The sequence below is a fragment of the Protobothrops mucrosquamatus genome, unplaced genomic scaffold (genome assembly GCF_001527695.2).
Source record: "Protobothrops mucrosquamatus isolate PMUCROS unplaced genomic scaffold, P.Mucros_1.0 scaffold21, whole genome shotgun sequence".
Taxonomy (NCBI): domain Eukaryota; kingdom Metazoa; phylum Chordata; class Lepidosauria; order Squamata; family Viperidae; genus Protobothrops; species Protobothrops mucrosquamatus.
In genome coordinates, this window is record NW_015386406.1 from 316,497 (window position 1) to 343,138 (window position 26,642).

At 33.8% G+C, this 26,642-nt stretch overlaps 1 protein-coding gene across 1 annotated transcript in view; it reads right to left on the reverse strand.

Moving 5' to 3' along the window:
* CRPPA (CDP-L-ribitol pyrophosphorylase A) overlaps window positions 1–26,642 on the reverse strand; it is a 38,841-nt gene that overhangs the window by 9,568 nt on the left and 2,631 nt on the right. Inside the window, exons 2-5 of the mRNA XM_015810810.1 lie at window positions 25,360–25,639; window positions 13,590–13,739; window positions 6,544–6,648; window positions 4,331–4,376 (exon numbers count right to left, since the gene is read on the reverse strand). Of these exons, the coding sequence (XP_015666296.1) occupies window positions 4,331–4,376; window positions 6,544–6,648; window positions 13,590–13,739; window positions 25,360–25,639 (581 nt within the window). The remainder of the gene's footprint in view (window positions 1–4,330; window positions 4,377–6,543; window positions 6,649–13,589; window positions 13,740–25,359; window positions 25,640–26,642) is intronic.

A 26,642-nucleotide genomic window follows, 5' to 3' on the forward strand; every position in this document is an offset into this window, starting at 1 on the left:
AGGAGAAACTTCCTGACAGTTAGAACAATTAACCAGTGGAACAACCTGCCTCCAGAAGCGGTGAATGCTCCAACACTGGAAGTTTTTAAGAAGAGACTGGACAGCCATTTGTCCGAAATGGTATAGGGTTTCCTGCCTGAGCAGGGGGTTGGACTAGATGACCTCCAAGGTCCCTTCCAACTTTACTATTATTATTATATAATAAGGTATAAATTAGTTAAAAGGGTGCAATAAAGTTGTTGGGTTTTTCTGTTGTGTGCTTACAGCTGTAGATAAAAACAAAAGAGATTCAGATGTTTATTCAACACTTCTTTTGCAACAGCTAAATTAAGAATATTATACTTATTCAATTTGTTTTTAAGTTTCTGTACACAAAAATTCCACTCGCTGCCCTATGACTCTTCTGAATTATGCTATGTGTGAAGAATAACTAGAACGAACGAATGAATGAATAACTTTATTACGGCCGTAGACCAGCAATAGCCATCACTTTTTACAATATATTAAATAATAATAATAATAAAAAAGTACTAACATTAATAGTAAATAATAACATCCCTGTTAAGAAAATACATGTTCTCAAAATGTTAGGGTCACTCCCTAGTTTACATGAGTGGATAGCCGATTAGTGTGTGAGTAAATATAATGTTCCAAACATTATTAGAGATATCTCCAAAAAATTGGCACAAGTTGACGGCTATAGATCTGTAACCAATTTTTTCTTGTGGACATTGCCGCAACACAGTATTTTGCCACTGCATGTGTGATAGAAGGGTTTGAGTCCTGGAGGAGAAAGCCTACATAAAAATTGTCTGCCCTCCCTGGCAATCTCTCTAATAAGGGGAGAATATATACTGTCCTATAAACTCAGTATAACTCACAGTACAATAAAACATGTGAGATATCTTCGACTTCTCCTTTACCACGCTTCTCAGCCTTTTGGCTAAGATCAAGTGTAGAAGAATAACTACTAATAAAAAGTCTTGCTACCTACCACCCAAGAGTTTTAGCATTAAAATAAATATGTGAATTTTCCTTTGATAGGTACTTTATTAATGAAGGTGCTATCTGCACCTCTGGATAATGTTCTTCTGGATTATTGAGTTAAAACACAGTAATTGGACTAGGGAGAAATAGAACAACTACAGATAACATTAATGTAAAAGGAGCATTTTTATTTAATCATCATCATCATCATCATCAAAATGCTGACAAGGTGACAAGTCCAAGCAGGACATACAAAATTATATAGTGCCTGCTGGCAATTCCCCTGTGAACATAATGACTTGATGCTTGATTTAAAAAAATGTAAGCTGAAACTGGAATTCAGGAGGTCATATCTCATAAGAATTTGATCAGAGTTCCAAAAATATTAATTCTTCATCTAATTTTAAATATATTTTAGGGACTACCTTAAAGGCAGACTGAAATCTTCAAGCTTACATGTTTCAACTAGAGGTTCAAAGATATAGTTACCCTGGGGCAAGAAATCCTTAAAGAGATTCTTTCAGGATGTTTTTATGCTATCCAGGTTCTAACTACTTTTATAAATGAGTCATCCTACCTGCAGAATGAGGTTTCCCTATTTTCAGACTAATAATATAAGAAGAAAAAGGAGAGACATGCGCCACATTGTCTGCACATCCAGCAAGTTGCTACCTGCTTTATTTCAAGTGCATTAAGATTTATTTTTATTAAATCAGTATTCTATTATTTTCCAATCTACATTTTAAAAGAAATAAAAAACCTAAAAAATGCATAATTATTATGGTTTTTGTGTGTGGAATCTTTGGTGTTCTCTGAACTTGGTTGTTTACTTGCAGATGTTTCATTACCCAACTACCCAAATCATCATATATAAAACTGTTTGTTTTTCTTACCTACATCAGTGTTCAGTTTAATAGAATGGAATGTATTCTTTATCAACAGTTATTCTGCCTACAGGGGAAAAAAACTGAATTTTTCCTGAAGCATTTGAAACTTGTTAAATGTATTTGCATTGGTAGGATTACATTTGTAATACAAAATATCAAATAGGGCTCAAATAATTAAAAACAAGTGATATATTAATTTTGTTTAAGTTATTTTAGGCCATGTTCCTCCAGTTGACTTGATCAATTAATTTAAAGATCAACAGGATAAATTATAAGCTATTATCTGAAACTCCTGTATCTATGCAAGCGTTCAGTTTAGTATTTAGTTGTAATATTTATTTAACAAACATATATGGCCACCCATATATCAATAGAAACTTTAGGCAACAATATAAAAAACACAAAAAAACCATTTGAAATAAGCAAACAAACTCTCACAGAAACTACCCCTCACTCACGTATGATATAACTTGCATCAATCCCTCACATTATGCCATTTATGGTTCATTTATAATTAAGACAAATGAATGATAAAGCAAATATCTACATGTAAATGGGGAAGCCAGATGTACCTAACAAAGGTGTTATTAAAAAATGCAGTGATTCATTTAACAACTGCGGCAATAAAATGGGGCAAAACTCAACTGTATCACTTAGCTACAGATAATTTGGGCTTAAGTATGGTCCCAAGTCAAAAACTAATTGTTTGCAAATACACACAAATTAAATGGAAATATAAAAAACATAAATATATGATAATTGGTAGACCATTTCCCCAGAAATGTACATTGAGAGAAGAAAAAACATCATCATTGTTTTAGAATAGTTTATTTATATAAATTAAATTCAGGTTTTTAGTCTTGGCATTTTTGGCTGATGTAACAACTTGTAAGTCTGAGCTTGTACAATTAATCATGGGTGGGCACAACAAGTCTGCACAATAAATGCAATGTTGTTTTGTAAAGTAGTATGTTAATATATCTTGTTTACAAAATTTTTATTTTATTTCAAAGTTAAAATACAAAATATAGAAAAGAGGAAGAAAAAAGAAGAAACAAATTAACATTGAATACTAATAAAAAGGGCAAAAAAATAACAAATGATGAATGCATCATTCATACTGGCATTAAACATAAATGTACACCCTGGTTGAATGCTGAAAAATATATCAAAAATATATGATGTATTGTCCTCCCCTTAGCATAACAGGTCTACAAGTAATTATAAACTTTCCCATCTATATCTAGTAAAAATACTGTGTTAGATAAAACAATGTCCCTGATGTGAAAATCTATTTATCTATCAATCCAATCGACCCAGCATTTTTTCACTATATAAAGAAAGCAATCAACAGGAACCCCAAAAGTAAAAATAATTTTCAAAGACCTCTGTTAAATACAACATTATTATATTTAACATGCAGAAAATCCACAAATGGCTGCCAATTTGTTACAAATTTATCTAATCCATTGTTTCTAATCAATATAGTTAATTTTGCCATCTCTGCCAGTTTAGTCAATTTTATTCATGTATCTGAATAAACACAAATACAATGTGGCTTAGGCTTAATGAACGAGATAATTTGCCAACAGAATATCTGATGATCACCGGGTTATTCTAATGTAGAAACAAGGAAGATATATGCCTTCAAATGCTGCTGAACCACTCAGCCCAGATATTGTAGCCAATGGTACCCTTATGGTTTATGCTAGGAGTTATAATTCAACAGTATTTGAAGGGTCAAGTTGCTTTGTTCTATTCAAATGAAAGATGACCATATTGTATTTAGTAAATACTCCTAAGTGTACAGTAGCTTACTTTTATAAGAAATTGCAAAAAATAACTTTTATACCAATCTGCCTTTATCTTTCTCTAACTTGACCTTCTATTGAAATGGGGAAATACAGATAATAATAATAATAATAATAATAATAATAATAATAATAATAATAATAATAATAATAATAATAATAATAATAATAATAATAATAATACAGAAATAATGAAAAGAAAAACCTACAATGCTGTCTTTTCAAAAATTCAAAAGGGCACCAATGCATATGACAGCAATATATTTGCTATTTGGGATAAAAATAATTATAATAGCATTTCTGTTCTTCACAAAGGCAGCACATATACGAATGCATATACATATTCACCATATCACTCATCAGCTATTCACACTCACTGACCATTTCCCTCTAATTTAACATATTAAGCAAAATTTACATTCTACAACAGCAACCCTCAATGATTAATATATTTTCAGACTTAACAAATATAATTATAGAAATATTTTATTCTAATTACTGTTCTTTTTTATATGCCGGAGCTTTTCCCATTATTTGTAAATAAGTCTCAGGTAGAAGGAGCTGAAAGGTAACCCAAAAATTGGAGACTGTGTCCACGGCCTAGAAGATAATATGTAAATTGCAGGAACGAGAAAAAACACATACCTTTGATTAAACAATCAGCTGCAAAAAGATCCCACTTGTAAGTTACCTAAAGGATAAATAAGATTTGATTTTCTAAAACAATCAATATATTAATCTATAACTGCAAACAGAACAGTGTCCAAAAGCAATTGTTTATATATAAGCACCTCCCAAAATTTCTTAATTTGTTAATCTTATTTTTCTAAAAGATTTGAAATAGACTTTGCAGCATTTAAAATCTACTGAGCATTAATTTTTGATACCTTGCAAAGAAGTATGTATTTCATTTAACAATGCTATTATAACTTACAATTAATAAAGTAGTCATAATTCATTCAGTAACAACTCTATATCTGAAAATTATAATATTAATGTGCACAATATCATCAAATAAAATATCTTTATTACATTCTTTGATCAGTTTATGTAGTAAAAAAGGAGGGTAATTTAATAAAGCAATTCATTATTGTATTTATTGTAAAAACAATAAAGACAATAAAACAAGATATCTAATTGTGCAACTGCATTACTTGATGAAAAGTATCTGGCACCTGGTATATGACTTAACATCTCTTAAAAAGTAACAAATCTAGCATTTATTAGTATGATTTCAAATTTAGAGATGATTTCAAATTTAGAGAAATCATAACATGTCTTAGGACATCACAAAAAGGACACCATAAAAGAAAAATAATTAAAAGCAATAATAAAACAAAGTGAAGGACATGGTAAAACAGAGTTTAAAAAGCAAGCTAAAAGGTGGAAGGAATGCCCTATATAGGTATGGTGCCAATAAGATTTGGTTGCTTTCTGACAACAGCAGAGGCAGACGGCCAATACTATCAAATATGATTCTGAGTCCTCAGATTAGAATCCAGGAACAGACCAAAGTCTTAATACTTGACACATTAACTTCAAGCCTCAAAACTGCATTATAGGGTGAATTTTGGGGTAATGAACAAAATCCTAGGAAATTCAACTGAATTTATGAGATCTTAAGTTTATATATGAGCCAGGATGTATCCTTATAATCCAAGTTTAATCGCTTCTAGAATGTAATTTGCCTATGCAATTTAGTTATTGCTTGTAGGTTCATTTGGGCAGCTGAAGTGGCATAATTTGCCTATGCTGGTAATATCATCTATAAGTATTTAGGTTTTCTAACTGTTCAACATTTTTTCTTCAATAGAGAGGCAAATAAAATAAATTCAATATAAATTTACAAAATAGGACAATTAATATATGGTAATACTCTCCATAGACTGATGGTTTCAAAAGTTCATGTTAGTAATTCTTACAACATAATATTCAAGTTAAATATCTTAACAAGAATAAAAAAATACACTTGCCATTCTTGCTTTTTCTTCCTGCCAGTCAGAATAGCTAAACCTGAGATGCGCAATGCATGATAAAGGGACAAGATCAGCGCTTGATTATATTCCTACTTTTGCCACCAAATATTGATGCTGTTGCCAAGGCTACATATTTGTTGGACTGTTCCAATCACCAGCAGAGAAAACAAGTCTGTAATTACTTTCCTTATTTGCAGCTAGCAATATTCAAGTAGTGAGACTAGACTACCCTCTTTCTCCAATGGAACTCCTAAAGACTACAGTTCATTTCCATTTTCTTCTCCCTATCATATATATATAATTAGAAGAAACATGGAAGCTAACCTGGCAGGCCACGAACTTGCATATATGTGCAATTTATAATCCATGAAAGATCCTCTGGTAAATGTTATAGAAAATTACAATTTCTTGTAATGTGTAACTGTAATATAAGCTCCAAACTTGATATTGCATAATTAAGATATAAAGAAAACTTTTCTGCTACTACCCCCCAAAACAGGAGGAAAAAGATACAAACCCATCCATTATGCAATACACTTTGTGTTATTCTCTTGCACAGCGTGCAAGAGAATACCTGCTGTTTGATATTACCAGAATATTTTCTACTCTCCTCTATGCTTTCTCTTTCAAGATGTTTAAATGTTACTATTGATTTTACTATTGATCTTATTAACCATAACCACAAATTATTTATTAAAGTATTTAGTAACACAACCACAAGTATTATTAAATAATATAATTAATTTATTAAATTTAATTAGATGACTAGATGTTTTTATTAAAATTCGTACTGTTAACACCTAGCCATTAACATCCTGTAAAAAATTCCATATCATGAGAAAAGGTTTCACTATTAATAAGTAGCAATAGCAATGCTCTTACCTTCCATAGATCAGGAGATCCTTCAATAAGCTTAGCATTTATTTTGTTATATTTTAGAGCTAGATGCAAACATTCTGTTCCATAATCCAGATCATAGTCACTACACTATAGAAAACAAAAAGAACAAATTATAGAATATTTTAAAAATAAAATATGGCATTTGATCTTCAATGGATATACAGAATGTCAACCAAATAGATTGCACTGCTCTGTTTGGTTAATCCTTTAGAAATGTTGCTATAATACAATACCTCACACACACCTCTGGAAAAGAGGTAAACTCTGTAGTATTTCAAATATTTTTATATTCATACAGCATAATTATTGTTATATTGATAACAATTTTAATGCTGAGCTATCACTTTGGAATCCAATCTCTTTTTGCTCCACAATTATCATTGTGCTTCAGTTACATATTTACTAATATAATGATGTCTCATAGCATCAGGATACAAATGCAACTTAATGACTGGTTGCTTAACAACCATTCAAAGTTACAACACCTGTAATGCACTTCTGACCATGGCAAAATGCCACAGAATCACTACTGCATAGTCACATGATGCAACCTGATTGAACTTACAACCATTTGTCAAGTTATAGCTCAGCATTAACATTTTATCATTATAATAGAAAACATTTAAGTATAAATACACACAAAGAGATGAGAACTGCTATATGAATCTAAACATATTTGAAATACTATACACCATAATTGCATTTGCAATCTTCTCTGCTGATCTTTCCAATGGAGGGAGATCAATGAGTAATTCTGCAAGGGAGGATTGCAAGCTGTTACCACCCGCTGAGAGGATTCCCTCTTGTCTCTGGGAGCTGGCTGAAAGAGCTCCCAGCTGATTTGTGCAGGCTTGGACTTTGAGGATCAAAATCTGAGTTGGCATGAACTAAAAATCGTTCACTCTCACCTCTGAGGTGACCCAAAGTCAATGCCTGCTTGAACCTTGGCAGCAAAAATCCAAAATCTTTCTCTTTGCCTCTTAGCCCTTTTCTTGGCCTGTCTCCCTGCCCTTTCACTGCCAAAGAATTGTCTGTCAAAAGGGAATCTCTCTCTCTCTCTCTCTCTCTCTCTCTCTCTCTCTCTCTCTCTCTCTCTCTCTCTCTCTCTCTCTGTGTGTGTGTGTGTGTGTGTGTGTGTGTAATGTCATGGAATGAGATGTCCTCCAGGCAGGGAACTCCTCTGCTCCGTCCACCTAGGAGATGATTAATGTTTGCAATCAGGAGCAAAGTGGTCACATGAACAACCACACAAGAGCAAGATTCCAGTTCCAATTGTGGTTGTAAATTGAGGATTTACCTGTAGTCTCTGCTCATACCCAATATACTAGCAGTATTGTATCAAGATTGCAAATTGGCATTATGTTATACATAAATAAATCACAATACTAAGATAAAGAATTTAAGGCAAACCCCCAAAAACTAGTAAAGTACCAAAATGTATGATAAGGATAAATATGCATCTAGATTATGGAATTTACTCAGAAGCAAATTAGAATCTCATATCTCTGATTAAGTTACAGCAAGTATTTATGTAAAAGAAATCATGGAAGGAATCAAAGCAGGGGGATGCTGGAATCTGTGACTGTATCAAATAAAGATTTATGAAAGTATCAAAGGATCCTGCACTAAGAAGAAGCAGATACTGGCATTTAGTCTTTTCACAGTGCAGTTTCTATTGCTTGGTTGCTTTTATAGCAAAGAAAACATACTGTACTCTCTGTGTGTGTGTGTGTGTGTCTATGTAGCAATATACATATACATGATCTAGTGACCTAGTTATGAAAAATGCTATACTCTTCATTTTGCAGCTTGTAAATAATCCAATTAACATGTTAATTTAAAGCAATGAAGGAATTCAAATAGATTTGATTAAATAATCAGTAATCATTAACTGATATAACATTAAATGGTACTTCTCTCTCTCTCTCTTGCAATATTTGTGTGCTGCCTGTATGACAACATTTTAAAATTATATAAACCTTAAAAGAATATTTTAGACAAGTTATTTTAGAAGGCTCACAGATGTTCTGCAGAAGCTAAAGAAATTCTTGCAAGATGATAAGCAAGTTATAAAACTAAGATTATCCGTTAATGAAATGATGATTTTTTTTCCTTCTCAGTATTTTGTAGCTTTTTAAAAATAGCCCAATCCATGCACTTATTATACAACAGCAAATTTCATAACGAATCAGCATGCCAAAGAGATAACCAGTACAGAATTATCTAAAACATTCAGGTTCACTCAGACTACCAATTCTGTTTCAGATTTAATGTTTTAACAAATATGACAACTTATTTAAACTCTTCCTTCCCGGCAATACAGTGGGGAGTGCAGAATGTGTGCTCGGATCTCTTGTTAATGTTCTTGTGGAATGTTAGTATTAATAAAATTGCCATGAAGCAATAAAATTGAAAGGAGATGATTTTTTTATTTTTATTTATTTATTTGTAAAAGCCAAACTACTTGGGCTTTTTTATTCTTCTACTTCTCTTTACAGACAAAGATTATGTTTAAGTCTAAAGTTTATTGAAATACAAAGAACATATAGTTAGAGAGGCAAACCTAGAATCATAAGGCCTTTGTCTCTTCTTTTTTTGTGATAATTATGTCTTTAGGAGTTGAGATAAGCAGAAAAAGGAATCCCTTTCATTTGTCTCTCTGCTTTTCTCTTTCTCATCTGTTTTACATTCAAGTGATACATCTTTTAATAAATTTAAAACTGTAATACCTCAGAAGCTGCTAGAGCAGTGGTGGCGAACCTTTGGCACGCGTGCCACAGGCGGCACTCAGAGCCCTCTCTGTGGGCACGTGTGCCATCGCCCCAGCCCTGCCTCCCCCCGTCGCCCCCTCCTCACCAGCAGTTCCCCTGGAGCAGCGCAGCCAAGGACATGGCAGCCAGGCAGCGTGGACAAGACTCCGTCCTTGTAGCCCATCGCGCTCAGTTGATGCTGCGGGGTGTGGGCAGAGGGCATGGCTGCCATGGCACTGCTGGGCTGCCTGAGTGATATGCGGCGGGCCATGGAGGCGGTGAATGGCCCTGCGGGCAGAGATGGAGCGGGCAGGATGGAGCCAGAGCGGGGGGACGGGGCAGGTTTTTGGGCACTCAGTCTCTAAAAGGTTTGCCATCACTGTGCTAGAACATCTGAGCAACACAGGTAGTCCTCGACTTACAACAGTTCATTTAGTGAATATTCAAAGTTACAACAGAACTGCAAAAAGTGACTGATGACCTTTTTTCACAAGGTCACGTGATTAAAATTCAGATGTTTGGCAACTGGTTCATATTTATGACAGTTGCACTGCCTTGCGTTCATGTGATCATCTTTTGCAATCTTCTGACAAGCAAAGTCAATGAGAAAGCCAGATTCATTTAGCAACCATGTTACTAATTTAATAACTGCAGTGATTCACTTAACAACTATAACAAGAAAGGTCAGAAAATGGGGAAATTTTCACTTAACAAATGTCTCACTTAGCAAGACATTTTGGGATCAATTGTGGTAGTAAGACGAGGACTACCTGTACTGCTTAATACATTCTTGTGTTACATATTTTCTCAAATGAAAATTGTACATAGGTTACACTCAACATGGAATCTTTAAAAATCTTTACAATAATCATTAGAATGATGATCCCTTGTTTACCATAAGCATGCCAATAAAATATCTTCTCCACTATTTTCAAATTAGTATAATACCATAGGTCAATATCTCATGTGGTTCAGAATCAAATAACTAATTTCCTATTTAAAAAAACAACCCTTGAAGCTTTCAGATACAGATCTGCTTAGTGTGCCTAGACTACAAAACTTGCTAAGATTTCAAATGATAATGGTAATGGTAATGATAATGATAGAGTTGGAAGGGACCTTGGAGGTTTTCTAGTCCAACCCCCGGCTCTGGCAGGAAACCCTATACCATTTCACATAAATGGTTATCCAGTCTCTTCTTAAAAACTTCCAGAGTTGGAGCATTCACAACTTCTGGAAGCAAGTTGTTCCACTGAATAATTGTTCGAACTGTCAGGAAATTTCTCCTTAATTCTAGGTTGCTTCTCTCTTTGGTCAGTTTCCATCTGTTGCTTCTTGTCCTGCCTTCAGGTGCTTTGGAGAATAGCTTGACTTCCTCTTCTGTGTGGCAACCCCTGAAATATTGGAACACTACTATCCTTCATCTCTAGAGTAAGTCTGTTCTTCAAAAGGGGCCAAAGAGAAGAATACTCATAAAAATATTGTTCCAATAAATATATAATGTTAAAATAAAACCTGATGAAAATGAGATAGCTAATCTACCATCATCTTAACATAACCTCAGTTTCGCTGATATTCAAGTGAGTTTTAGCTTGCTATAAAAACTTTTTCATTAACTTTTGCATTTAATATAGCTAATAGAAGATAACTCTAGAATCTCCCTTAAAATATACAATTAACTCAATATAATGTTCATTTAAAAACAATACTTAACTTTTTGCAGGTGCAGGCACTAAATCAAAAACTTTCCATAACTGAAGCATTTGTAAAGAAATATGGATAAATCATAATTTATCCATAGTCTTTCAATTTAGTAGTTTGCCTTGAAAGCTGTAAAATATGATCTCTAGTACTAGACTTTATAAATTAAAAATTATAAGGAAGAGTCTCTGTGAGGGATTCCCTCTTGCTCTTAATCTGTAAATATTATCTATCTTACTTTAAAATCAACTGGCAATGAGAAGCATTCCCAAAGGCATTCTTCAGTGTTATTCAATAAAGGTTTCCGCTACTCATCATTCAATGATAGGTTAATTATTTTTTAATTATTTCTACTAAGTTGCCCCATACTTTAACTAGTTCTGATTGTAATTTTGTAATTATTTTTATCATGAAATTGATCATTTGTCTCAGGTTTTAATTATAGAGAAATAGCAATAATTGTCTTCAACCCTTCCATGATTTTAAGATCTCTATGGATCCCAGATATGCCAATTATCAAACTTGTAAATTTAATATCAATTTGTGTAGAAATGGGTTGGAATTTCATTAATAATTCAAAGTTTGAGATAGTGATAGCTCTGGAAATAATACAGTTCTATTCAGTCCGTTAGAGAAGGAGCTGTCATTCCTTCTTAATTTCTGTGGCATATCAAAACATTGTATAAATTAATCCAGTTTTTTCTTCAGTTTTTGAAATTGAGCTCTTGACTTGAGGTGAGTGAGGAAGATCTACAGTATTTACTTTATGAGACATATTGTTAAAATGTTATATTCACTAAGACAAATTTAAAACGTTCAGGCACAAATCATTCACCATTATGAGCAATTTACGCCTATAGGTTTGTACAGGATAGAAAGGCTATCATGTATGCAATCATTAAAACCATGTCTGCAAAAAACAGAATTCCTGTGTCTCTCTCAACCAAAAGAGGATTGTGGGGCAGAAAAACAGGTCAGAAAGTGGATTGAAGGGAATCTTCCATGGGAAACAAGCAGAATTAATTGGAACTGCAAATTTGCCAATGTCATTTCTAGTTCCATCCCCACTGATTTCATTCATTCTCAATTGTAGCATTGGAATGTAGGGTAAGAGATAAAATGACACTTCCAGAGAAAACCTTCATCTTCCAGCTATCTCAGTTACAGATGGATAATGAGATACAGTTGGTAACAGGTAGACATATCCTTGGGAAATAATAGACTGCTATCATAGTAGGTAAACGAGGCTGTGAGGATCTATCAAGCATTAACCCACAAGCTAAATGCTTAGCCAAGGGAAAAAAAAACACTACAGAATAGTTTCAAGGTGAGGAACGGCGAGCTAAGATGTCTTCAGATGAATGGAGACAGTAACTACGCTAAGACTGGAAGGAGACTGGTCCCACAGAATCTGTTTAGATAAAAAGGGTACAGGATATTGCCCACTTGTTGTCTAGATGACTTCTCTTTGAAAAGAGACTGCAGGACAGCATGTTTGAGTGATATTAATCATCACATTCTCAAACATGGCAGAGCCTTTTAAAGCCTACTGAGTTCGCTAACTCATTTTCCAATCACTTTCAAAAAATATCTTAAAGATATTAGAGATCTTCCACAAGAATGAAATGTTACCTGGTAAGTTTAGCTTCATATCTGAATAAAAGAAAAATGATTTATATCCTTCCTTTATTACTTTTATAAATAGCTCAAGATGGTGAAGATACCTAATATTCCGTCCTTCTATTTTCCCCACAACAACAACAGCCCTATGAGATAAATTGAGTAAAGAGACTATTGGCCTATCAAGCCTCATGAACCAAAAAAACATGTAGAATTACTATTGAACAGTCTCTTTTATTGTTCCTCATCTATAGGCATAAATCTTGCCAAACTAAATCAACTATTTTTATCACTATAGATATAGAGAGGAGCCTTAACTTTCTCCCAATCAAACGACATAAGCTTTGCTACTTCTTTACACTCCAGAATACAACCTCTTCCTCCTGAAAATCCAGACTACATTCCAACAAAAACCCAAAGTCACACAGTTGGTTTCAGAGGACTTAAGTATAAATCACTTATTCCCATCAGAGATGAACAGAGATTAAATCAGGAAATTGATTTAAGAACACTGCTAAGACTTACAATGATCTTTTTAGAAGTGACAAGCAAAAGTATAAGATTATAGGTACAAAAAATCTGTTAAAAATTCTGAAAGATTTTCCCTTTGAAACAAAGATGAGTAGTAAACTACCAATGAAACTTCTTTTTGAAAAAGATACAGAATATATTTAAAAATATACTTTAAAAAATCAGAGATTTATAAGATTGGCTTGTATGACCAGTGTTGAAAAAACAATATAGTTATATTTGCTTGCCCTTTTTGATATTTTTCTGATAAAAAATGATTGACATAGCATTTTTATTTTGTTTTCCTTACCTAAGAAAGGAGAGCTTCCCTAAAACAGCCAAAATCATTATATATTTTTCTTTTCTTTTTTAATACTTAAGCATTTAATACTAAACAGCTAATTCAGTTCTTACTATTATAATGAGGGCAAAAACCAGAATACTTACCTGAAGATATGCTTGATGAATTTTATCAAATAAGAAAGCCTGAGGCATTTCACTTGCTCTGTATTTGCCACGATCTAGTGAATGGTCTAAACATCCATTTGTGGTGGAAGCAATAACTGTGGAAACAAGAGGACGGATTGCTCCTGCTGCCTAGAATACAAAAAATGTCAGCCTTAAAACAAGTCAAAACAAATTAAAGAATTTAATCTTTATTTACATTATTAACCTAATATAGACACAGATTGTGAATAAACTGCACAACAGAATTAATTAAACAAAATGTTTATATATCAGGTTCATGCATGATCAACTAATTGCACTAGATAACAAAATTAATTATTCAGTGATACGCAAGTAATTAATCTAAACTCTTATTTATTTTCTAAATGGAGAATTCAGTTGTCATCACTTGATAATAAAGCTGATCAGCAAATTGATATTGTTTATTAATCTGGCTCTGTCATATTGATTGAATGCTGTGATGAATATATGGCAAAGTTTTTGAAAAATACTGAAAATAACCAGATGACTATACCTTCAAATGGAACAAGACTAACAATCAAATGTGAATCAACCCATGCCAAAAATAACATGTTCCAGTGATCATTGTAAAAGTTTACTTATATTAACAACCTTTAATTGTCTATACATTTTATTTCTGGTTAATTGTTTTCATATAACTTTGATTTAACAGTTGTTTATAGGGGCACCTTAGTATTAGATAAGCTTAATTTATTTAAAGGATAGTGCTTGACATACACTTCCATTACTTGTTTTTAAATGACAAGCGTCTGTATATATATTTTGCCAAGTTCCATATGTGTTCTAAACATGACAGTTTCTAGACATAAAACATGTAACACAAGGTGCTAAAACATAACAGGTGAACAGACCTTTATTTATAATTCCACTGAATACACATATTCTGTCACCAGGATACACTTATATTCTATGCTAGGCATTAATGAAAATGGCAAATTAATTTCTAAAATAGATTAATATAAATAATAAACATTTATTTATCACTTTTATAACATAACAATAGCAATAGCACTTAGACTTATATACTGCTTCACGGTGCTTTACGGCCCTCTCTACGTGTTTACAGAGTCAGCCTAATGCCCCCAACAATCTGGTTCCTCATTTTTCTGACCTTGGAAGGATGGAAGGTTGAGTCAACTTTGAGCCTGGTGAGATTTGAAATGCCAAACTGCTGACAGCCGGCAGTCAGCAGAAGTTACCTGCAGTACTACATTCTAACCACTGCGCCACCATAGCTCCTCCATAGAGTTATATGAGGTAAAGCATATCTTGAAAATTAATCTCTGAAGGTGCAATCTAAAATTAGTTTTAGCAGTAATTAACAAATATTTGGACAAGACAATTTTCTAGAGTAAAATATTTCAACCATGGTTTCTTTGTTTGGCTTAGGAAGCTAAGGAAGACCACAAGCAATGGCTACTGGACTGACAGTAAACCCTACTTCTTCCATTTTACTCCCTGCTTCCCCACCTGCACATCTTTTATTCTCATTATTGTTTTTTCATAGTTTATACTATCTATTGTTCCATTACTTTGCTACTGTTATGCTTACACTTTTTTTCATTTCTAATGTTTACTGTTGTAAGTCATTTAGAATATCCCCACAGCGAGATAGGCGGCAAATAGATTTAATAAATAAATAAAAATAAAACAAAACCTAAAATCACAGACATTTAAAGCACCTTAAGTTGGAAAAGCTTATCCTTAAGCAGATAAAATGTTATTAACCACTCCAGCAAACCCTTCTGGCAAAGCTATATTCTGCTTGGTACTTTCCATGTTTGGGGCTACAACTTTCAAATAATTAAAATCTAACAGTCAATTTCATCCTGAATAAGGCAATTTTCAAGTTATTTTAAAAATCCTCCAAAAAATCCTCCAATTACAGGAAATTGTAGTTAGTAATAAGACTGAACTTTGAGAAAAAGTTTTTTCCTGTATCTAAAATTCAGCTCTATTTTTACAAACATAAATAAAATGCAATATCTGTGTGGGTTTTGTAAATATATTAAAACTATGTAACAATTTTCAAATTCGTATCATCAATTGTACATTTCATCAAATTAAACATTAACACTTCTAAAAATAATATTCATATTAATCTGGTTTTCAACCATAGCACAAAGATCAAAAGCAAGAGGGAACAATCGTCTGACTTTGTTGGGAAGGTTTTAATTTACCAACATTTGTTCAGATTCCTTATTTTCCCAATTCTGCCCAATTTATACCTCTTATTGATAGAACTCTGTCAAGTGGAACTAGCATTAGGGTCATAAAACTTGTTCCAGCTTATTTTCAGGGCTGCATATGCAGAATAATTTCTTACTCTGCCCAGTATGTATATAATTTAACTTAGAGGTGCTGTAAATGTTTCTATAGCTGTATAAATCAATATGATTAATTCATTTTCATTCTAACAAACATTTTTACATATTATTGTACTGTGAATATTAATTTAAATAACTGAAAGAACTTTTATTTGACAGCATTCATAACGTGTTACAAATTCTACATTCAAGCAGAATTAACTGTGCACTTATTTTTGCAACAAGTAGGAACACGTACTTCTGTTCAGACATCCATATTCTCACCAATTATATATCTAATAATCAACATGCTTTACCCATAACTGTAATTACCTCTTCTGTTAGCAAAATTGTCTTAAAGAATTACCTCTTTTACATTTTTAGAAATGCCACATAAAAAAGCAACCACAATTATGTAACTTAAATATTTCAGTTATTTTTCAGAAAGTGCATGTTTTGTATAATGAACATTAAATTGACATTGGATTTATACCACTTCTTTGGCATTAAACTGGCATGTAATTATTTTAATTTCCCAACAAAACTGAAAATTAATTTGTAACAACTAGAGAACCAACATTTATATATTGTCATATTGCTTATCAGTAAACCCTTGGTTAATTCTTTGGCATCATATTCATATTTATTTTGGAAACTTTTTGGATAGCTACTTGCTTTTAAGTTCTAGTATTACTGTGGACATATGTTTTCAGTGACCATTGTCTCAGTGCAATGAAAAGAATAAATACCATGAACAATTATATGAGTATTATATTGCTAATAATTAGATATACAGTGGTAATTTGAAAGAGGAAATTTGTTCCTATTTTTACATGATTTTATATACACATCTCCCAGTTGCCTTTTCCTTAAAGAGTCCCAAATTTCTAGGGCTTTTTTTCTCATAAGAAAATAATCTCTATTTTTTAACAACTAAAGTTCAGAGTGAGACAGAAACAAATTAGCAAGAAACATTAATTTGGCTTAGATCCAGATCTTGTTGTATTTTAGATAGGCCTATGCAAATCTATTTAATCTGTTTCCGTTTATTCTAGGTTGTCTGTTGGATTTATTTTAGGCATCTAGATCTGCATCTAAATCATTATCTGGAAAGATGCATTTCATACCGCTGAGAATTTGCAGATACTGGAAATTTCAGCAACCACACAGAATAATATCCAGATAACTTTCCCACAATATAGTTCTTAAACTACAGGATATTCTGAATAGATATTCAATAAAATACAGTCTGTGCTGTTAGTTTGTTAGTTACATTTATTAAGCTTCTTTAAAAAGTTTCCATTGCAAAAATGATGATGCTCTTCAGAGAAATCATCAAAACAGTTTAAATCATTGAAACACTTTGTTTAACACCACCTAAACTTTACTATTTATTAAAAATACATGATCATGAACAAATTATGGTTTTAATGTCTGCAAAAGAGTCAAAACACTAATATAACCAAATACAACTCAAGATACTATTATCTGAAAATGAGGGAAGTTATGATATCTGGCATTTCTGGTGGCTTGCAGTTGCATCCAAGTTGTTGTGTTGACCTCTTTGACACATGAGATGCTAGTCTTTCTGTCCTTAACAGAACTCTGTCCTGAACTCAACAATTTTGAACAATTACCATCCTGCCTTCAGGTGTTACAGAACACTTGAAACAAGGGATTACTTGGACCAATTTCAATCAGATTTCGGGCTAGGATTTAGTACATAGACAGAATTAGGCTTCCACCCTAATGGCACTCCAGAACTCCTTGAAAACCTGGCTATCCTCCAGGCTTTAGTCCTCTTGTTAAGATGTGCTTTTTGTATACATAGCGTGTTGCCTAAACAGATAAAGAAGATAGATTCATAGACAGACAGAAAGATAGACAAACAGATATAAGCAGCTCTAGTAATTCTGCAGCTCCAGTAGCCATGGAACAGTTGATTAGCATTTTCAATATATGCAACCCATGAAGATTTTCAATTTATCAGTGTAGCCCTATTACCTTGACAAGTTAGCAAGCATACTTTGGTTAATGAAAAGTATACTTAATTATAACTAGTAAGAGAATTGAATGGGATATGATTGAGTCCAGATAATCTATCCATCTTGTTTAGAATGTGCTAGAGGTAAACATGCACAATAGTGCAAATCACATGAAAGATTATTGAAAGTCTGATGGTAAATCTCATCATCTGCCATATCAAAGGTTAGTGATTCAATGAATTGCCTTAAATAAGTTCTTCCACTTTTGGGGGTCATGCAAATCTTAAGAAAATATGTCAGTTCAGAAGGCAATGAATAAAGAACAGGAAATGTCATTATATTTAAAATGTCACTGATGTGTACCATGACCCTTATCAGATCCAAGGCAGTTTTCCTTCTTTGGATTTGAACAGCTGCACATCACTGCAATAAACAAGAACAGGTATTTGTCCAACGAACGAACATCTTGAAATGAATTCAAGGTAGAATGGAACTAGAGTGCAGTATAAGCAGCAGATTTATAGATTTTCTTTCAGAATTTGAAAGAAAGTATAAAATTAATGCACCCTTTCTGATTTATCTAGCCAGTTGCACTGCCAAAAAACCTGACAGTGGGACTAGCAAGTAATGAAGCAGCTTCAACTATAATTTTAATATAATCATAATCAGCCCAAATTAGAACTCTGGTTATTATTACATGTGAAAAAGATTTATTCTCCTGTAGCTAATACAAAGAAGAAAAATTCTTTTTGTTATTATAGAGCCACATAAGAAAAGCTGCTGACTTATTGTTAGGTACAAGTTACTGCAGGTTTCTGTAAAAACAGTAGCTTGCTTTACAACTACACTGAGGCAAATTGGAAATAAAAAAAGATGCATGGCTTAAGGCTATTGATCTTTTATGGTCTTGCACTTTTCAATGAAATGACATGCACTAATTGTGTTGGAAATGCTTTATCCCTGGAGCCTGGTACAGAAGAGAGAAAGTTAGGATATTCACGAAAAGCAGGCTTGAGTATATACTTACATTACATTTAATGTTTTTGTATCCTAATTTTCTTTCCAAAATGAAGCCTTAACAGTTTTAACCAAAAAGAAATCCAATATTTTAAAAGATAAATGTTGATAAACTGCTGAAAATGAAAGTATGTCAATAAACCTGTAAATTTAATTCAAGTAGCAACTAATTCAGTTCATAAACCACTAAAACTCATAGATTAATTAACAGAGCTCTAAAAACAGTTGTATAGTTGTATGTGTGTGCATAGTTGTTTAATTAAGATGCATTTCAGTTCTTTATGCAAAACTTGAATATTCTTCTTGTAATAATGTAAAATGCTATTAGACTTCAAGCATTTTAATTACTTTTTGGATGAAAATATGGCTGTGTTTAAACTTATCAGCATAGAAAACTGAAATGTATTTAGCATGTGACACAAATACACATCAATTATAGCAAGTAAAAATTTTAAAAATAATAAAAACAACAATATAAAAAGCATAAATTATAGCTAAAATCACAAAAAAACAATATCATACATGTCAAACATTCATTTCATGTTCCTAATGGTAAGAAGCTCTAAATTACTTCATTATTTAAGTAAGTGCAAATAACACATGTTCATATATCTCAGGTACCATTTTAGGAATTCAAAGAAACAAGACCTATTAAAATGGAATGAGATGCAATAAAATCCTGATTTTGAATTGTAAGTGAAGGGAATGTAATTTTTGATAAAAAAATTATTTAATGAGAGCTTAGTTAAATGTTACATAACTTTAGTTCCTTAAAAGGTAGAAAACGTATTGTCATGCAGAAAACCTGTTGTCAGATTAGGCGGTCGGAAAGCATGTGACCAAAGTGGGCCTATCAGCTGCGTCCAAGGAGGAAGGATGTGGCGTGTCATCAGAACCAGTAGGTATTTAAACCCTTGCCAATTGTGTTAAAAGAAGTCCACCAGCCTTTGCAAACATTTTTAAATAAAAAAAATTTCAATAACCTCCAAGTCTCTTTTTGAATTTAATTTTATCCCAGACATAAGCAAAAAAAAAAAAAGTTTGTTTTCCTAGCTAGATTTCTTTCAGCCTGAAGTTAAGAAAAATAAATTGTTCTGGGATCCTTTGAAATGTACCACAATCTGTTCCCAAAACTGAGGCCTAACAAGGGCTATGGATAAATGTTTCAGGATAGAATCCTATGCAAAATCACAACATACAATTAGTAGTCTGCATGTCTTTAAGACAAAGTTCCCCAATGTTTGCAACTTTGCAGATCAGCGGGGGGGGGGAGGAGATGGTTCCGTGGGTGGGCAAGTGTGCCCACAGGTCTATTTGTCCAAGTGGTGGGCCCACATGCACACCGCTCATGCAAATGGAGCACACATGCATGTGTTCACCTGCTGCTCGCATAAGTGGGGATGTCCGCACATACTTGCCCACTACTTCTGCGGCCTGGTTCCAAATGACTCAAGGCCCAGTAGTGGGCCATGACCTGCTTTAAGGGATGCAAGTTGGTAACTTCACACTCTTGTCCATTTTCTCCTATTAGCTAGGTTGCAGGAAATCAATCACCAAAGGCAAAAATGAATCAACAATCTTGGGAAAGATTGGTGGGCAAGAAGGCATCATTAACCTAGTCTTCAACTCCAGCAATTTTGCCAGATCTGCTTTTTGGGCTAGTGTCGAATATTGGTGGCAGTATGACATATCTAATTAACACTGTGATTAACACTAATGCCAGTTTATTTTAAAAGAAAGCAGGTTTATTTAACACATGCATACACCCCACTAAAGCCAAATGGATCAGAATTATTAGAATTAGGGTAGGGAAGAGAAATTAGAGTATTTGTGTTTATGTGTGTGTGCATGATATTCTATCATAAATATATATATATAGTTTAAATCATATCAAACATTTGAATTTAGAGCCTGTAGATTAATATGAAGATTAATGCATGCTCAAAGAATCACACTGGCAGTGTATTATCCGTGCAAGTGTTATCCCTGAATAAATAATCTGGTTAAAACTAGGAGACTGGTATAATGTATTTTTTTGAACCTGCCAACAAATATTATTATCACCATTCATATCAAAATCTATCTTTATGTATTTGACTCAATCATACACAATCACTATATCTGAATGTCTAAAACGTTTCCATTTTAACTTTTTTTGCCATTGATAAAATAAGAATCTAAGTTTTAAAGAAAAAGTACAAGCATGGTGTTAACTTATTCTTGAAGTTATAACAGAATAAATTGAAGCTTTAGTTATAAGATTTCAGGAGAAAATTGGACTTTTTATAGTTAAGAAGACTCCTAATCCTATCTTTCAGGACTGACAAGTTTCTTTAAAAAAAACTTGCTGAAAACATTTCCTTGTGTACTGTTAAAACTGTTGGCAATAGGAAATTGCTAGGAGCTTTGGAATGCTGCCTTCTTCTGTTTTCACTACCTTCCACAACTTGTATTGGCAACAAAAAGTAGGTTTCTAGAAATTATAATTTTAATTATGAATTGCTTCAAAACATAAATGGATTTTAATTGGTTACAAAGCCATATTCTAACATAATCAGAGATTGTTTCATACAATTAATTTACTAGGGCATAATTTAGTAGTTCTTATAAGCTGCACATTTTGAATCCTGCAGGCAAATAACAAACTGATTAGTAAATGTAATAATGTAATTTATTCTACTGACAAGTGGAATTAAAAAGTGCAATATCCTACTTGATCAATTGCCATTTTAAGAACATTAAGGCTTCAATTATGCTATCCATATGGTATGCAGAATCTAAATTTACAGTATCATTGTTGCATGAGTGATTTAATGTTAAATTTTAGCCAAGTTTTTTTTTTTTAAAAAAAAAGGAAGTCTAAGCACATAATGTAAAAAGGAAATAATTACTCTTCATAAAAATGCTTAACAAAGCAGTATTTATGTAGATTTCTCATTCATTCCATATTGTGCTTTAGAGTAGGCTTTGTACATTTTTTTCCTAAATGGCTTCCAGTTTACTGCGCCAAAAAAGAGGATATTTATATTGTTTTTCTTTGGATGCAGGCATTAGCTATGCATAGGCTCTGCACAGAAGTAAATTTAAAACAGGAATATGAAACATATTTCTAAAATATAACAGACTGGGCCCTATTCAACAACAAAATGCACCTAGCTCAATAGCAATAACTGTGAGAGGGATCTAGGAGTCCTAGTATGAGCAGTCTAAGGATGCATCAGAAGAGGGATAGAATCAAGACCAAATGAAGTGTTAGTGCCACTTTATGCTGCACTAGTAAGACTACATTTGGAATACTGTGTCCAGTTTTGGTTACCATAATACAAAACAGACATTGAGACTCTAGAAAGTGTAGAGAAGAGCAACAAAGATAATTAAAGAGACAGGAACAAGGAAAAGTTGTGGGAACTGGGAATGTCTTGGCTAACAAAAAGGACTAGGTGACATGATAGCAATGTTCTACTATTTGAAGAGCTGTCACAGAGAGGAAGGGGATAACCAATTCTCCAAAGCATTTAATCGCAAGACAGGTAAGAAGTAATGGATGGAAGTTTAACAATTAATTAGTGAAACCTTTGTGCTGTGATGCAAGTTCTGCATCAAGTAACTTTAAAGAAAGTTAAACAGAATGGCAGCAAAAATCCAGCATGGGGGGGGGGAACCCATTTTTTTGAGATGCCAGACTAGTGTGCATTCATGTGCCTCCAATCCCCTTGCTTGCTGCAAAGTCAGAGTCCTCGGGCCGCTCCTTCCAGTCCATTTCAGAGCCTGTCCAAAAGCAAAGGAAATGGTTCCCACCCCACAGGATCACCGTGGGGCTTCATTTCCAAAGACCCTCTGCACAGGCTCCGGACAAAACTCCAGGACTGAAAAAGCAGCAATGAGAACAAAGGGTTGTTCAAAGGAGGAGGAAAAAGGAGAAAGTGGGAGAAGTCACCAACGAACAGGCAAGGTGCAACAGGTGTTGGGACGTGGTAGGCCTGGTTGTGGGAGCCCTTGGTACGGTAAGCAGTTGCGAGTTGAGGCAGCTACCCCCTTTCCCACCTGCCTCATGGCAGCGCCCCCCCCACCCTTGCAGAGAACCAGTTGTTAAATTATTTGAATCCCACCACTGACATGAGGGTATATTCTATCATTTACTCATTTACTCAGATGACTAATTAAATAATTCCTTTTACCAATAACATCTGAATAAAAATTCTCCTTAAAGTACATCTATAAAATTCTTCATCTATTCTTATTTACAAAATGATTCTTTAATTTGTCACAAAGATTATTAGTGTTTCTCTTTTAGTTTACACTGTTCTTTTATACTTTTTAGTCTGACCCATCAAATGCCTCTCTCATTTCTTCCTTCTGCTTAACCCTCCCCTTCTACCCAGTGTAACTAAGTAATGATTCCTCATGTAGAAGTGAAGGGATTTTACTAAATAATTTGGGATAAATATTTAGAATTTTCTGAATATTCTATAGATTAAGTAAAAATCAATATGACTAATATTAATTGTAATAACTGCATCTACATGGAGGGGTGTGTAGTGGGGTGCCTTAGGTGCCCTAGGGCTCTGTTCTGGCCCAGTGCTCTTCAACATCTTCATCAATTATTGGATGAGGGGATGAGGGGATAGATAGGGAACTCATCAAATTTGCAGACGACACTAAACTGGCAGGAATAGCCAACACTCCAGAAGATAGGCTTAAGATACAGAAGGATCTTGACAAACATGAACAGTGAAATTCAATAGTGAAAAAAGTAAGGTTCTAAATTTAGGCAAGAAAAACCAAATCCACAGGTATAGTATAGGAGGTACCTTGCTCAATAGTAGCAACTGTGAGAGGGATCTTGGAGTCCTAGTGGACAATGACTTAAATATGAGCCAGCAGTGCGCTGTAGCTGCCAAAAAAGCCAACACAGTGCTAGACTTCATTAACAGAGGATAGACTCAAGATCATATGACGTGTTAATACCACTTTACAATGCCTCGGTAAGGCCACACTTGGAGTACTGCATCTAGTTTTGGTCACCACTATGTAAAAAAGATGTTGAGACTTCAGAAAGAGTACAGAGAAGAGCAACAAAGATGATCAGGGGACTGGACACTAAAACATATAAGAAACGGTTGCTGGGATTGGGTATGTCTAGTCTAAAAAAGAGAAGGACGAGGGGTGACATGATAGCAGTGTTCCAATATCTCAGGGGCTATCACAAAGAAGAGGCTATTCTCAAAAGCACTTGAAGGCAGGACAAGAAGCAACGGATGAAAACTAACCAAAGAGAGAAGCAACCTAGAACTAAGGAGAAATTTTCTGGCAGTTAGAACAATTAATCAGTGGAACAACCTGCCTCCAGGAACTGTGAATGTTCCAACACTGGAAGTTTTTAAGAAGAGACTGGACAGCCATTTGTCTAAAATGGTATAAGGCAGGGGTGGGAAACCTTGGCTCTTTTATGACTTGTAGATTTCAATGGCTGGCTGAGGAATTCTGGGAGTTGAAGTCAACAAGTCATAAAAGAGCCAAGGTTCCCCCCCCCTGGTATAGGATTTCCTGCCTAAGCAGGGGGTTGGACTAGATGACCTCCAAGGTCCCTTCCAACTGGATGATGATGATGATGATGATGATGATGATGATGATGATGATGATGATGATGATGATGATGTCTGTTTATGTTAACTATTTTTGACATCCATAACATACTTTTGATTCTTTGGCTAATAAACTAAAGAAATTCACAAAAGTAAGGCATTTCTTACTTAGATTTCCTATTAACATATTGAAGTATTTCATTGGTTTAACCTAAGGGTCTTCAAACATGGCCTTTTTATGACTTGTGGACTTCTACTCCCAGAATTCCTCAGCCAGGCACTCTGGCTAAGGAATTATGGGAGTTGAAGTCCACAAATCATAAAAGGGCCAAGTTTGAAGACCCCTGGTTTAACCATTTAAATTATAGAAAATTTAAAAATCTTTACTTATTAAACTTTTAGATGAAATCTTATGAGCCAATAAAAATTTTGCTATAAAGTTATGTGTGACTTAAACCCTTAAAAGAATTTTTAATATATTTATTCAAATTAATTGTATTTTCAGATGGCTAACATTCAAACGTTACAAGGCAAGCACAAGAGTTTTAATTTCCAATAGTATCCCATTCCATATGATTTACTAAAAACTGCAATTAAAATCCATTCATTTTCAAAAGCAATGTGCCAATTTTGTACTGGCACTCTTATCCATTCAAGAAAAACAAATTACAAGTTACCATGGGTGCATACTTGTACCTTATGTTTTGATTTTTTTTAATCTTAATCAATAATTCTTAGTTATGCATATTAATTGGGAACATAAAGTTGATAAAGAATAAATTGTATATTGCTATTAGTGCAACATTACAAATATTTGTGATTTCATCATACTTACCCCATGCTCTTTGGCAGCCATAACCACTTTAAAAAGAATATCCTCTTCAACAAATGGTCGGACAGCATCATGGATTACTATTATTTCTGGTTTGTGGAATGGAGCACAGAATGTGTTGCCTTTTACAAATACTTTCAATCCATTGAAAATAGATCTATGACGGGTTAGTCCTCCTTCTACTACCGTTGTCCGCTCATGGCCATATTTTCTAATAATAGATTTCATTATTTCAATATTTTCTGAAGAGACCACAACAACAACATCAGAAATCCAGTTGATTCTGTAAGACATTGAAGAAAATAATATAATGTCTAAAACTTCCTTAGACTTAATGTTTAAACTTTCTTCTAATTGAAAATAAATATATTGTATAGCTTCCAAATTTTTGGCTATACATGTAGATGCATATAGGCTATTTTCACCATAATATTTTACAAAAACACAGCACAAATATTTACCATGTAATATATAATATATATTCAGAGAGTGTGAAATTGCCGCCTTAATAATAAGACTGTGACTAGAATAGAAAAACCTCTTGTAGTCATGACTAACTTATGTTTTATTAATTTTGATGGGTATATAATCTTAGTTTCCCAATCACAGTTTATATTTATGATTCAGGATTTATCTTAAGAGTTTTCCATGAGATTGTCAGCAATTGCAATTGTTAGAAATTGCAATGTAAAGATAAACTTTAAATTTAAAGCCTATAGTGATTAAGATTTTGGATTAGAAACGTGGAGACTCAGGTACCATTCAAACCTGGGCCTAACTAGTTAACTAGATGACTTTAGACATCACACTCTCTAATTCAGGGGCCCCCAACTTGTGGGACACGGCCCGGTAGTGGGCCATGGACTGCTGGCCACTAGCGCCATAGCTGCAGGGCACGAAAATAGGATGCCGCACTGCACAGTGCAAAAATGGGACACTGCCACACTGCAGGGTGCAAAAATGGGATATTGCCACCCCACAGGGTGCAAAAATGGGACACTGAGCCACTGCACTGCTTGAAAACGGGCCAACGTCACGCCTCAGGGTACAAAATGGGATGCCGCCGTGCCTTGGTGTGCGAAAACGGGCCGACACGCCTCAGGATGCAGAAACAGGATGCTGTGCACAAGAACAGGGCAGGGCTAGCGAGTATCACACAAGTGTTTGCGTCACACGTATGCTCAGGGCCCTGTGTTCAATAATAGCAGAAAGATTTAACGAAATTTTTGATTGAATTTATACATACAGACCAAAATGAATTTTTACCTAAGAGACAAATAAAAATT